This window comes from Sparus aurata, chromosome 8 (assembly GCF_900880675.1).
Source record: "Sparus aurata chromosome 8, fSpaAur1.1, whole genome shotgun sequence".
NCBI classification, from domain to species: Eukaryota; Metazoa; Chordata; class Actinopteri; order Spariformes; family Sparidae; genus Sparus; species Sparus aurata.
In genome coordinates this window covers 15,919,699-15,933,883 of record NC_044194.1, presented here as the reverse complement: position 1 = coordinate 15,933,883, position 14,185 = coordinate 15,919,699, and the positions used below count along the sequence as shown (strand labels likewise).

At 42.7% G+C, this 14,185-nt stretch overlaps 2 protein-coding genes across 3 annotated transcripts; one reads left to right on the top strand and one right to left on the bottom strand.

Moving 5' to 3' along the window:
* The first annotated feature begins 76 nt into the window (after positions 1 to 76).
* Positions 77 to 6,066, top strand: LOC115586422 (extensin-like). 2 transcript variants are annotated; one of them, XM_030425473.1, is made up of 9 exons: positions 77 to 312; positions 1,803 to 3,645; positions 3,732 to 3,846; positions 4,282 to 4,462; positions 4,575 to 4,589; positions 4,805 to 4,888; positions 5,090 to 5,160; positions 5,247 to 5,382; positions 5,479 to 6,066. In XM_030425473.1, exons 1-9 carry the CDS (start codon positions 235 to 237, stop codon positions 5,500 to 5,502), a joined length of 2,547 nt encoding a protein of 848 aa, XP_030281333.1. In that variant the 5' UTR covers positions 77 to 234; the 3' UTR covers positions 5,503 to 6,066. The 2 variants fall into 2 exon arrangements, with proteins under 2 accessions (XP_030281333.1, XP_030281335.1); XM_030425475.1 differs by lacking the exon at positions 4,575 to 4,589.
* A 3,544-nt stretch (positions 6,067 to 9,610) lies between these two features.
* LOC115586244 (uncharacterized) lies at positions 9,611 to 10,470 on the bottom strand. Its single transcript, XM_030425096.1, has 2 exons — positions 10,312 to 10,470; positions 9,611 to 10,201 (listed from the first exon to the last, which is right to left on the bottom strand). Exons 1-2 carry the CDS (start codon positions 10,409 to 10,411, stop codon positions 9,669 to 9,671), a joined length of 633 nt encoding a protein of 210 aa, XP_030280956.1. The 5' UTR covers positions 10,412 to 10,470; the 3' UTR covers positions 9,611 to 9,668.
* Between the last annotated feature and the right edge of the window lie 3,715 nt (positions 10,471 to 14,185).

Here is a 14,185-nt window from a genome sequence, read left to right as displayed (position 1 = left end):
TACAGGCCGGGACACGATGTTCCCTCATGTTTTCGACCTGTCGACCAATCCGGAGGGACGTTGTTCAGCTGTAGCCAATCGCAGCGGTTGTTGTTGACATTCCGCGGTGGGAAGGGCAGATTGTTGCAGCTGCAGGAGCTGCTGACTTCACTGAGCTCAGATCCACGCTGTGGATTAAAGTATTTGCAGTAACCTCAGTTGTTTCTTGGTGGTAGCGTGCAGCTGCGGGTGCGGATGGGGGGAAACGGCCCGAGTCACTTCTCTCACGAGGATGGAGAAGGCGGAGGAGTCACTTTTGTGAAGGGCATTCGGGTGAGTGAAAGCTCAGGGAGACTTTTGCATGAATTTGAATTAGGAGAAAGTATGCACACAGCTATGTAGGGGACAGAGTCGCATGAGGGGGGTGTTTTGTTTTTTTTTACACGTGCACACCTGGAAGATGTTTGATTAGAGCCCCTGTGATTATGGAAAGTATTGATGTCGACCTCATGGTTGACTCTGCTCTGGTGCTGGTGTTAAATATAGAAAGGCAATGGTCAGGTGTTACATGGACAACAGGAAAAACAAATACTCCTGAGGGTAAAGTAAGAAAAACTCAAAATCCTGAACAAGAAACTAGAAAAAAATGTAATTAAAAGAGCTTTAAAAGAACTATTTTAGTCAGTGGTGTATTGTGACTAAATATATTTCCTCAGTTATTCTACTTAAGTAAAGTTTTGAGGTACCAACTTATAATATTATATTTATATGTAGAATATTTCTATTTCTACTCCACTACATTTCAGATAAAAAATATTGCACTTTATACTCCATCCACTATATATTTGACACTTCTAGCTGCTAGTTGCTTATTGAGGTTAATAATACAAAATATAAATCATCTGATATATTATCATAGGTTAAGGTAACTAGCAGTAAACAAAGTAATTAGAATTAGCCCCACTTTTAACAGCTGCAGCATTAAAAAGGATGAAATCATTGTCAGGCGATGTCAATAATTATAGTCCTGCTATATAATACATATCATTCTGAAATGGGCCATTCTGCATAATAGAAAAGTAGCTTAACTTTTGGTAGTCAGAGTATATTATGATGGTAAATAATTCAACCAGGCTCAAATAAAAGCTAAAATCCCATAAGCAGAAATGACACCAAAAATGTACCAGGAAAACAAATTTAAAAGAGGGAAATGACAGGTAGACCGACACCTGCCATCATAATAAAATAGTAGTTATAGTAGTATGGCTGAGGATTTCTGCCTCAGGACTGCAGTGGACCAATGTCTTACATCAGACCACCAGGGTTTTACACGTCACAGATCCAATGAACCAGTCCTGTCAGCTTGCGGGTTTCGAAGTCTATATCACAGCAAAACGCTGCTGGGAACGAGCTGCGTCCAGGTGAAGTCAGGTGTGCAGGCATATCTAAGGGGGGTGGTTTAGTTTACCCGCCTTATATCCTCAGGCAGGAAGGCAGCAAAAGCAATATCACCTTGGCGGACTAGTCAGGTTTAGGAACCATTAGTAGGGCCCTGCTGTAGGATCTCAAACAGCAGTCAGGCTCATAAGGGGTCAGTAAATCACATACAGTAAGTCGGTGACATGTGGTAAAATCTTAAAATCAACTCTAAAGCCTACAGCTAACCTTTAAGGTTGGACCTAGGAGCTCCAAAACTAAAGTAGAAATAATGTACTACAAAAACAGGAACTTCAGAAAGACGCAAACGCATTAGAATTAAAATGGAATTAAATTAAATGCTATTTATGTTAATTATGGTGTATTTTATTTCCCTCCTTCATCAGCTCTCAGACAAAGTCATCAATCGGATGAGAGAGTCTCCAGAGTTTGTCTGTCCTCATCTCTCACAGAATGAAAGTCCTCCTCCACCCTCACCTGAAACACAGACCCCCACCCCAGTTCCCGCCCCCTCTGTCGAACACCTGTTACCTCTGCTGGCACCTCCACCTCCTCTGGAAGTCCCATCCTCACTTCCATCAGTGGAACCTCTTCCTGTAAAGCTCGCCCCTCCTCCTCCTGTGACGTTTCACTCTCTCCCTCCTTCTTTCAAGCTTGCACCTCCTCCTCCTCCAACTGCAGAGCCAAAAACCACACCTGTAATCGACCCTCCCCCACCTCCCCAGGAAGCCCCATCCACACCAGAAACTCCACCTCTAGTCGACGCTGTTATCTCAGCCCCCACTCCACCTCCATCCGCACCTGTGTCAGTGGAGGCCCCTCTGCCTGTAGAGTTTCACTCTCCCCCACCTCCCCAGGAAGCCCCATCTACACCTGAGGCCCCTCCGCCTGTAGAGTTTCACTTTCCCCCACCTCCCCAGGAAGCCCCATCTACACCTGAGGCCCCTCCGCCTGTAGAGTTTCACTCTCCCCCACCTCCCCAGGAAGCCCCATCTACACCTGAGGCTCCTCCACCTGTAGAGTTTATGTCCCTTCCTCCAGCCTCTGTGGAGCCTGCAGCCCCACCTCCACCGGTGGAACCAATAACTACACCTCCAACTGACCTTCTTGTCTCAGCCCCCCCTCCACCTCCGCCTCCTCAGGAAGCCTTATCCACACCTCCATCAGCGGAAGCCCCTCTGATAGAGTTTCAAATCCTTCCCCTTACCTCCCTGGAGCCTGCAGCCCCACCTCCACCTGTAGAGCCAATAACTACACCTCCAACCGACCTTCTTGTCTCAGCCCCCCCTCCACCTCCGCCTCCTCAGGAAGCCCCATCCACACCTCCATCAATAGAAGCATCTCCTTTGGTAGAGTTTCAAACCCTTCCTCTTACCTCCCTGGAGACTGCAGCCCTGACAGTAACTCCACCTGTACCTGACCCTGTTGTCTCAACTCCATCTACACCTTCTCCACAAGTAGAAGCACCCGTGGCACCTGAATCTCCTACTCTTCCTCCTCCACCTGCTGTAGTGGAGTCAGTAGTCCTACCTCCTGTTGAATCCTTCATCCCACCACCAGAAGCCCCATCTACACCGTCTGTAGCGGAACCTGTTTTCCTACCTCCACCTGTGGAGGCACCAGCAGCTGTTGCTCCAACTGAACCTCTCGCTTCATCTCTGCCTTCTGAACTTGTGACACCTCCGCCTGCTGTTGAACCTCCTGCTGTAGCTCTCTCTGTAGAACCTCTTGAACCTGTTGTCCTGTCGACACCACCAGTGGAAACACTCCAGCCTCCACCCGTTGTTGAATCTACACCAGTTGAACCAGTAACCCCACCCTGTCCAGTCGATTCAGCTCCAGTTGAAGTTTTACCTCCACCGATGGAGACGTCTCTTGTTGAGCTTGTAGCTCCACCTGCTGCAGTTGAAGAAGTGCCTCCAGTGGTGGCTTCACCTCCTCCATGTGAGCTGGTTCCACCGCCACCACCTCCATCAGAGCCTGTAGCAGCACCCTCTCCTGCTCCAGAGCTCACTATTGAAGAGCCTCCTCCGCCCTGTCACTGTGTGGAGCTGGCTATCGTGCCCACAAACGCACCTGTAAGCGAACCTCTCGTCGAGCCTCTGGAACCACCCCCACCTCCACCTGATCCAGCACCACCTGCTGAGGAGCCCACCATCACCCTGTCTCTGCCGACAGCCATTGAGGAAGAAATACCTGCTGTGGCGTCAGTGCCACCACCTGCAGCAGGTGAGCTGATCAACACAGTGTTCATGGTTGTAGCCACAGTTTGAACCAAATAAAATAAACTTCTTCTTTGTTGTGTTTACGTGCAGCTCCGCCCGTTTCTCCTAAAGTGGTGGAGGAAGAGTTGAGGGTGAAGATCAAAGACGAGATGCAGAAGAATCTGCAGGAGGAGATCAGCCAGAGGAGGATGGAGCTGCAGCAACAGTAAGTAGGAATTACTGTAAAGTTTCTGTCGTGTCTCATTGTGTTAGGAACACATGGATGTAGTAAAATAAAACAGGTAAAAAGAGAAACACAATACTACATTTCGAATTACAAGCAATGATTCATTTGCACAGAAAGTTGCTTTGTTCGAAATGAACAGAAATTTGAAGCATGATATCAACGTGCCAGAAACTGTTTAATTGGATGGTTTTGTGTATAAACTGAGAAAATAGTAAAAAATGCTAATTTTACACATTTATTCAAATGTCTTTGGTCCACCCACAGTCCAAAAACCCCAAAGTTATTCAGTTTAAGGTGATATAAGACAGACCAAAGCCAGAAATCTTGACATTTAAAGAGTTGTAACCAGTAAATTTCTTGGCAATTTTGATGAAAATAAACATAAAAATGTCGCCTGTGTGTTCGCATTTGAAGTCTGGAGCAGTTGAGGACTCAGGCTCAGGCAGAGGCTGCAGCAGCAGCTCAGGCTCAGGTGGAGCTGCAGGTGAAGATGACACTGGAGGCGGAGAAGGCGGCGTACACGGAGAACCTGACGGAGGCCATCGCGAAGGAGCGGCTGAAGACAGACGATCAGAGGCTCATGGTGCAGCTTTATGTAAGAACATATGTGATCTGTGTGTGTGTGTGTGGCAGGATCTCTCTGGTTTATTTAAAATCTTTCCTCCTCTTAATGTCTTTTTCTTTCTTGCCCTCTTGTCTTGTTTCAGTGGATGGAGGTGAAGGTAAGACGGGAGAAGTTTATACGTGCATGACTCACTTTTTCACTTTCATTCTGTCTATTTACATTTTGTGTGTGTTTTCCGGCTCTTGATTTCTTTCATGACGAGACAGAAAAGTAATTTATTACCACGTGGAAACTGTGCATCACCATGTACACAATATTAATGGAAACGTAGCTCTGGTATGAATATTGACTTGTTTTTAACATTTTAAACAGGCTCACCAACTCGAGGAGAAGGAGAGAGAATTACTGAAACGAGACGCTCTCTACAAAGAACACGTCGCAAAACTTGAATCAAAGGTAGGCGACATTTGGATTATTCCTCATCCATACATCTCCTCTAAGGTTGAATTGCTTGAAAGCCCCACATGACTTGATTCAAATCCTTTGTTTTTATTGATAACAATAAGTATTTATGACTCAAAAAGTTTATCAGAGCAAGACTTTTCACCTCATTGTTAACTTGTTAACTATCATGTCATGTTTTTATCACTTTAACAGTGCACTGAGTTTTACAAAGTGACTGCTGAGAGCTTCCAGAAGGGCAAAGAGGAGACGCACAACCGCTTTGCGTAAGTTCCAGAATCACTGTGTTTGAATTAACGCTGTAATTATCTGCAAGATATCCTTTCTTAATAATCTTAACACTCTCTCTCAGACGTGTCAATATCCAGCCCATCTGTGGTGACTTGCAGAGTCAGATTTTGAAATGCTACAAGGAGAACACAGGGAAGACTCTGTCCTGTTCGAGTATCGCCTCGGCCTACATGCAGTGTGTGGACAACGCCAAGAAGGTGCGAATCAACATACAGAATGAGTTCTTCCTTCTACCCTCTCTCACTTTCCACTCGTCACTATCTTTGTTTTTTTTCTTTCACCTCCATCTGCAGAATAAACTGAGCACTGGAGGTTAATCTGGACAATTTGATGACATCTGACGACTGGAGAAGTTAATCGACACAATTCAGCAAGTCACAGGGAACGCAGGAGAATCAGCTCCAGCCTTTACAAGCAGAAGAAGAAGAAGAAGAAGAAGTGCCATTAAGGCCAGTCAGGCTGATAGTCTGGTCTGTTACGAACATTAGCAGCTTGGTGTTTGCAGCCTCGCGGGTTCTTGGGATCATCTTTAAACCACTCGTGCCACAACAGTAACAGAGGGAACATTTTGAAGTGCTTGTCTTTGTCTATGAGGCAAAACGCAACTAAGGAACAGAAGATTTCAGTTTGTCATTTATACCACAGTGTGAATTCATGTGAGGTACTTGTATGAGATATATATATAGTGAATGAATCATCATGTACGTGTGCCTTTGAGTCGTGAGAGCTAATTATCGGATTGCCGATGCATGTGAGTGTGAAGAAACAAAGACTTGCACATGTTTAAGGTTGTTTGTACTGTACATTAATTATTGCAGGGGTTACTTCTGATGCATGCAAAGAATTTAATCTATCACAATAAACTTTGTTGTTGATCGACATTCAGGGTTCATAATTAAAGCGTGGAACTTTATCTGTTATGTTAGGTCAGGGATATGTTACATTTTCTACATAATCTGGTGTTTCAGAATCACTAGTTTAAACCAAAACTCTTTAAATATTTGAAAATGAAAGACCCTGTTGTTCTGAATACAACGATGCTGAACAAAGAACTACAACAAAACTGAGAATACAATACAAAGATGAAATCCATTTTTTTTGTCTTTTGCAGTCTGAGAAGATGTTGGCAGGTGGTCGCCGTCCTATGATGGATGTAGATTAAGTGGAAGAGAACACGACTAAATAAAAAAGTTATCCAATCTGTGCAAAAATGCCATGGAGTGAATCCTCAGCGTGATAATGTATAATACCCTGGCAAAGTGATGTCACAGCAGACGACACACCGAATAAATTATCACTAAGTCACTGAAAACCTCCACATGCAGGACGATTCGAGGGGGTTTGATGGAGAGATTTTCTCTTCTGCAAAGTGTTGCTTTGTGAAAACAAGATGCTGCAGCACAGAGAGGCAAATTATCTTCATTTAAAAAAGTCAGTGTGGGAGTTTTTAACTCTGCAATCACAACAACTGTACAGACCTGTCAGACAACACAACTCACTGTTAATGGTTTGGATTTATTCAGTCACAAATCAATATCCATAACATGGAACACGGATTGAACAGAATGGGAGATGTACAGCAGGAGATAAAATTATGATAAACATAAAACCATAAACCATAAAGAGCGTGGGACACAAAAGAGATGTTAGGCAGCAGAGACACACTGAGCGAGGCTTTTTATGAGAGGATTTTAAAGACATCATGACTGAAGCTCTGAAGAAATCCTCCATGCATTCCCCCTCGTCGTCCACCGACCCATGGATGAGATTAGCGCGCTCTCTTGGCAGCTGAAGATTTAAAGGCCTGTCTGCAGTGTAATCTCTAACACAAAGAATTCTTTTTGAAATCATCAATCTTGAAGAGCTCGACTTCATGTTGCAGCAGCTATAAAGCAGTTCATACAAACTGTTTAAGATCAGGGCTCATTTTTAAATCAAATATTAATCATAAGAATAGAAACTATTCATCAAATTTCTTAAAAACTTAAAAGATCCCGTAGAATTTGAGAAAGCTCCAGAGATCTCCACAGCACAGAAGTGATTGTATAATATATTAAATGGTTATGATGACTAATGTATTATTCTTTGTGCCATTAGCATTTTATCATTATTTTATTTTATCTGCGAGGACGCTGCAAAACAAGAAGCTTTGTTTGAATTTGTTGAGGTGGATTTTCCAGAACATGCGAAGGTATCAGACTGACAGGCATCAACATCTGTAACATATATTTTTCCTGTATAAAACAGGTAAGTATCTTGGTTTATTTTTTGTAGCTAACAGCAAAATAAATAGACTAGACAAACAGTAGTGTCTGTATGTTGGTATTTACAGCACTAATTGGATACCACTACATGTTGCTCCATAGTCTGAAAATTCATGTGATTGTTTTGCCAGAAGTAGAAATAAGTCGCCTCACAACTGTGTCTTACTCCTCAGTTTCAATGAAGATGTTTTAATTATGAGTTGCCTCTTTTTGATAACTAACTGATGTCAGACAGGACCCGGACGGCTGCTGTCTGACACCAGCAGGACACTCTGATAACAACAGTATCACCAGCAGAGGGCTCTCCACCTGCGGCTACACACTGCTACTGCTCCCTCCTCTGACCCTCACTGAGGGAGGGACGGTGTTCCTTTTTGTTGGAGTCACTCGTGTTTCATTCCTCAAATAGCTGAATGAGTTCAGTGACAGGTCTCCTTCCATTTAGCCTGTAAATAGGAATATTGACAGCATCAGTGCAAATATAGAAATGTTTAGCCAGTAGAGACCTGAGGCCAGGTTGATCTCACATTTTATATGTAACATGTAAATTAACTAACTACACTGACCACAGCTGTGAAATGAATTAAGTTACAATATTGGCTGCAGAACCGAAGAGGAGTAAGTACATGCACTTAAAATACTTCTAAATAAAGTACAAGTGCTTAAGTGTACAGTGCTGTGTCCTTTTTTTTAAAAAAAAATGTGGTCAGGTAAATTTCAACACTGGTCTCTGTGTCCACAGAAATGAACATTTACAAATCTCACATCCTTCTGCTCCAAGTTTTGGTTAAACCGCAGCGCAGCTAAATTGGGACTTGCGTGCCTGTTAACATGTGAGCGTCTCAGCTAATTTTAGGTACCACACGTCCGGGTCGATATGAAGAGGAAGTGAATGTTTGTATGTATGTGCAGTTGCGTGTGTGCGAGTGCAACCATATAGAGAAATGTTCCACTGCTGGCGATTTACATGCAAGAGAAAACATTAAAGGATTACATGCTCTTTATATAGGTTGAAACAATCCCACAGACATGGAAACTTCCTAAATACATTGATTATTTAATGGTTGTCAAGCTGAAAACAAGGCCGGTTCTGTCAGTTCCTTAAATTTCGACATTTTGGAGTTAAAGTTGCATGAGTCTTCAACTACGTTCTAACCATTTAGACCACTTATGCTCAGTCTTACTGAATTAATCGTCTTGTTCTGTTGTTTTAACCTCACAATACTTGAATTTATTTTTAAAAGATATTGTAACCACTTCCATGCCTACAACAAGGACTTCTTGAAGCAGTGGCCAAACTCTACAAAGTCTATCTGTGGCTTCTTGTGTTTCTGCAGAAGAGCGGTGTGTGTTGAACATTATGTAATCTGTATACACCTGTGCCTTTTGAAAGTAGCTCTACTCTGCATGTCACTGTGTGTTTGTGTGTGTTGGATCTGTTTTTACTGTCAAATGAAGCTCAAATATCCTCTGCAAAAAATGCAAACATGGAAAAATGGCCCTTTGTGCCCTTCAATTTCTACACTTCACTCAAACTCTTACCTTTCAGTGTAATACGGCTTATGTCTGTTTCTCTTGTGGTTCTGATACAGTGGTTTATGAGCGGTTGTTTACCTGGTATATGCACTGACTTCTTTGGCCTCCTTCCTGGTCTTCTGCTGCTTTTCTTGGGGGTCACTCATCCTCCAGAGCTGCTCTTCACTGCCAGAGTGTCTGTGGGCTAGGCAGAGGGGATAGGCCGGATGTCCACAGGGAGAACAGCTAATGGTCCGCTAACTAGCCATAGAGACACTGCAGCTGCGAGGTCGGTGTGTTTACCAGGGAAACTGCCACTCACCATCCGCTAAAACAGCATCACAACTGGCCATTTGTTTTACAAACCAATGAAACCACGAAAACCCGCGGGATCCATTATAACAGAGTAAAGACGATGGAGCTTTGGGATGCTATAGAGACCCTCAGGAGGAGTGGGGATCAAAAAACAGAAGTGTAACAGTTTGTTTACAGGAATCACATGGACAAAAACTTGACACAAATGAATGCTAATGTTGCACTATGTCGGCGAGTGTTTGTTACATGTTCATCACTGACTTATATGTTAGTGTTGTGTTTACGGCTTGTTTCTGTTTCTCCCAAGTGTCCAAAAACAATACTTTATCTATCTCTTTTTATATTTTCTTCTGTATTTATTACGATATACTATCATGGCTTAACAGTCTTCATATATTCATGTCTGCAGTCATGGTGCAGATCACAGATAGGATCTTCTGACCCTCTAGATTATAGTCAGACACTCTCCATTTCCTCTGACTCTGTCTCATTTCAAGTGACTGAACAGAGGAGGTGACTCTCACAAACGTCATCCCCTGGAAATCCACCATGTTGAAGTGATTCTGGCTGTTAGCCAGTGCCTGTATGTCGATCCGCTCCGGGTGGACTGGAGTCACCAGCAGGCTGCTGTATGGCTGGTGAGGCCTCCTCCTTCTCCTCCTCCTCCTCCTCCTCTCTGTTCCAGCTGCTCCAGCTGAAGCTTGGGGTGTGTTCATTTGGGAAGTTTCACCGAATCGATGCACATCACAGCTTTCCTGGCACCACATTTGGTCAAAATGATCTTCATCTGTTCTGGGTCCACACTGGAGTGAAGGTAAGCAGGCAGCCAAGGATTTTATCTGGTCGTCACTCACAGCATACGACCTGAGGTTTGACACCTCCATCTTGATGAGCCTTCGCCTTGGCTGTTCATGGCAACCACCTTTGTATTTGCCAAAACAAAGTCATAAATGTTAACTTAGTGTTAACTTATCTTGCATATAAATCTTAGATTTTCTTTAACCTATGTTAAATGTGCAGCAGTCAGCCTACCTGCAGCTTCATTCCTGTGGACTGCTGACCTGAAAATAAGTGTGAAAAGACATATTTCTTCTCTCTCAGTGAGAAATTGTTCCGAAACAAAATGCGCCATTTTGCTAAAGTGAATTGAATTAAACCTTTTTGTTTCTGACTGATGCTGTTTTTAAATCAATACGACCAAACATTCTGAATTCTGAACCAATCACAATGTTTATTTACAAAAACATCCAAGTAGAAGTCCCCTGAGTTACGTTACTGACATGACGATGAGGATGTTATTCAAAAGTGCATTTTTTTATGCTTTGATATCTTGTGAATAACACTTTCACTAATGTGAGGTTGGGAGACCCAATTTACCTTTTGGGCCATAGACTACAAAAAATGACAGTTAGTCTGAGATTTTTCTTATCAGCACATTTTGGTTTAAAGGGGCATAATGTAGTTTTGGAGAACAAAATTCCAACTCAGAATTTTGATATTTACAAAATAAATGAGATAATAATACAAACTCAGAAATGTTTTTCCATAACTGAATAAACAAGCTTTTTTCATAAAGGTGGCAGGGTTCGCCAAATATAAGCAAAGTAAAACAGTATAAATTGTGTCGTCCTTTGGCGTCAGTTTGTTTATTCACTTTATTTAGTCATGAAAATAAACATAGTTTGTGTATTTGTTTAAAAAAAAAACGCTAAATGAAGATCTTTCTCTTCTGATTAAAATATCTTCTCCAAAACTACACGGTGCACCTTTAAGCAATGCAACACAGTCCGTAACAAAAGCACAACAGAAACATAAGAAATGCTTCTGTGGTAGTACCACATTGCCACGGTGACACACACGGATTAGACATTACCAGCCGATGCTGTCGCACCTGATAACTAGTTTACCAATTTGACATATCTCCACAGTGCAAATCAAACGCCACTTACCTGGAAGTGACTGCTGGTGTTGGTGCAGCATCACAGCGGTTCAGTCTATAAGCATGTGTTGTCTGCGCTCACAATGTAGCTACATGGCTACAGGCTTTCACTGGGAACAATGGTGAAACAGTGAAAGTGTTGATCCAAAAAAGTAACATCGGCCCTCAGAGTAGGACAAAATAACCAGTGAATGAAAAAATATGACACACATATAACACAGAACTAAATCATCAGTGTCAGAGAATAGCTTTAATAGCGTCAAGGACATCTAGAGGCATTTAAAAAGATGACAGTCTGTATTTGCTTGATCGCAGATTTGACAAAATGGTGGACATAAGAACATCGGCTTAACTATAACTGTTATGGAACAACAATGAAGATAATTATTACAGGTTCTGTCTTTCAAATGTTAGCGGCCTGACACACATCCCTCTGTGAGATCTCAAAGCCTGGTATGCAGGTAAAAAGAGAAAAGTTGTAGTATTTACATTTGGGACACAGGTTGTAAATTAATCTAACTTAATGGATTTTTTTAAATGTATCAATGTATTTAATGGGATGAAATACAACAAAAATGGTGAGAAAAATGTCCAGTTTCTCATTCCACAGGGTTGAAAAAGTATTTTCACTGACCTTATAGCACACTTTGTGAAAAATAACTCACATTACTCACATTACACTTACATAAAGAGTACTGGTGGGCCTGTTGTCTTCACCAGCACCAAAACGCTACATATCGTTAGATACATGTTACAGAGTTAAAGACACCTTGCACCCTTGAACGGTGACTATCAATCTCTTTTACTGCAGGTGTGGGAGGTGTACGTATGTCTTTGTTGAAATAACAAAACAATGCTGAAGCTGCAGGTAGATTATGTTCATCACAACTTTGGCCACTGAAATATTGTTCTTTATTTACGATATCTGAATTTCGTCTGCTGCATTAAGCTGCTTCTGGAAGGCATTAGGTTTGTCGTTATGCAATCCTGTCCTTTCATTGATGGTGCTATAGTGATAGTTACCAAGGACGCATCTGAAGCCTGCAGGCTACTTGAGCAGGACTGTTACATAACGCTGCTTGTTTTTTAGTGTTCTGTCGCCCTGTTGCTGACTCAACTTGAATGAGAGTGTGACGTCTGATGGGATCTTATCTTAAGAAGCCCACACAGGTCATATACACGGTAGGTACAGAGACATACAGAGTATCATTGCTGCTTTTGCAACTCTATGTTTAATGGAAGATTTTTCAACCTCAGTCTAGATGTATTATCCATTTTCCATCAAGTAGTTAAAAACATGTTAAAAGTTTTAAAGCAAAATGTTTTTTTCTCTTTGTCATTTTTACTGTTTTATTGTTTTTACACAGTTTTAGCAGTGCTTTCATTCTACACCAGGTTGACCTTGAGCCTAGTTTCTTATCTTTCTGCTAAGCTAAGCTGTAGCTTCATATCTAATGGTTCGATATGAGAGTGGTGTCTTATTATCAAACTCTCCACCAGAGTTTAAGCATATAATACATCTAACGAAGAATTCAAACAATTGAAAGCAATTTCAATCCACTTAGATTCTTCATGTCCTGCTTTACATGCCCATAGAGAAAAGTTAACACCCTCCAGGGCTGTCAGGCTATCTCAGCTCCGCTCTAAGATCAGTGCAGACTGTGAAGTTAAACTGAGCATTTGACAGTCCAGCGAGCTGGATCATGAGAGAGAGATCTGGACTGAGACAGTCTCGATATAGCTTGTGTCTGTATGCTGGCAGTCAGAGTCACACAAACAGAGAGAGAAGAAGAAGAAGGGGGAGAAATACTGAGAGCAAGTGAAGACCGAAGAGATATTTTCAGTCTCTCAGAGTCTTAAGAGCTGAGTTGTCTTCTTGGGAAGATTAGCGATCTTGCAAGGATGGTCAGGATGTTGGTTAGCGGCCGGAGGCTGGCCGCTGGTCTGTGGACATTCCTTTAAAAACTGTGGCTGCGGTTTCACACACAGCGGTAAGGATGCATTAAAGTGAAATATAGGAGGTTGGAGATCAGATGAGAGAGCAATAGCAGGTGCACACGGCGCTGTAGCAGGATGCTGGAGGACTGACAGCAGAATCAAAGTGAGGATGACGTGGAGGGTCGAGATCAGGGCGGGAGTTTGATTTGACACAGCTCTTATAGCCACTTCCTTTGGCATCTTCAGGATGCAGGGATGAGAGGCGACTCATCGCGTGGTCAGCTGACTCACCACACAGGAACGGATACTGGGAAAGGAAGCACGTGTTGGGTGACGGCGGCGGGGCTTATGTATGCATGTTTGCCTTTGATGTTTGACAGAGGCACAATTACTCCATTTCCTGTCACACCAGAGGAATGCAGGGTGAGATTCCTGCTCCGTGAGTCGTGCCCTCTCACCTGCCATCACCATACGGATACTATTTCATCCTTCAGTTTCCCCCTCGGCCGGGGAATTCTTCAGTGTGTGTGCGTGTGTACGTGTGGCTTTACTCATAGAGGAAGTTGGAGAGTTTTTTTGTTCTGTTAATAATTGGATAATTAAGGTTATGGCTAGTTTAACAATTGTTACTGCTCATATATAGGAATGAGGGATGCCAAGGGGAAAATACGTCTGTGTGCTGTTTACACAACATTTTAGCGCTGGTCATGTACAAGCATGGAGGAAATAAATCTGGGGGATTATGTGAGTGAAGTGTGTAAATGGAGTAATTGCTTGTTTGCGTTGGCTACAGCGAGAATGCTTTGTCATGCTGGGTGTGTAATATTTCTGAGAGAGCGAGAGAGAGAGAAAGAGTGAGCTGCTACTGTGAATTTTAGTTCCTGGTCGGTGAATCTTCTTCTTTGGCTTGCAAAACATTTACATCTCCACTGTTTACATCCTCTTAACATATGGTAAATGCAGATATCTATACAGAGCATCTGTGTGTGCGTGTGAGTGTGTGTGCGTGTGTGCGTGTGTCTGAGTGTC

Coding starts and splice junctions, on each gene's coding strand:
- LOC115586422 (XM_030425473.1), top strand. CDS start 235: ATGGGGGGAAACGGCCCGAGTCACTTCTCTCACGAGGATGGAGAAGGC. Junction 5,161..5,246: donor GAGACGCACAACCGCTTTGC/GTAAGTTCCAGA, acceptor ACTCTCTCTCAG/ACGTGTCAATATCCAGCCCA. Junction 5,383..5,478: donor GTGTGGACAACGCCAAGAAG/GTGCGAATCAAC, acceptor CTCCATCTGCAG/AATAAACTGAGCACTGGAGG.
- LOC115586244 (XM_030425096.1), bottom strand. CDS start 10,411: ATGGCGCATTTTGTTTCGGAACAATTTCTCACTGAGAGAGAAGAAATA. Junction 10,202..10,311: donor CCACAGGAATGAAGCTGCAG/GTAGGCTGACTG, acceptor GCAAATACAAAG/GTGGTTGCCATGAACAGCCA.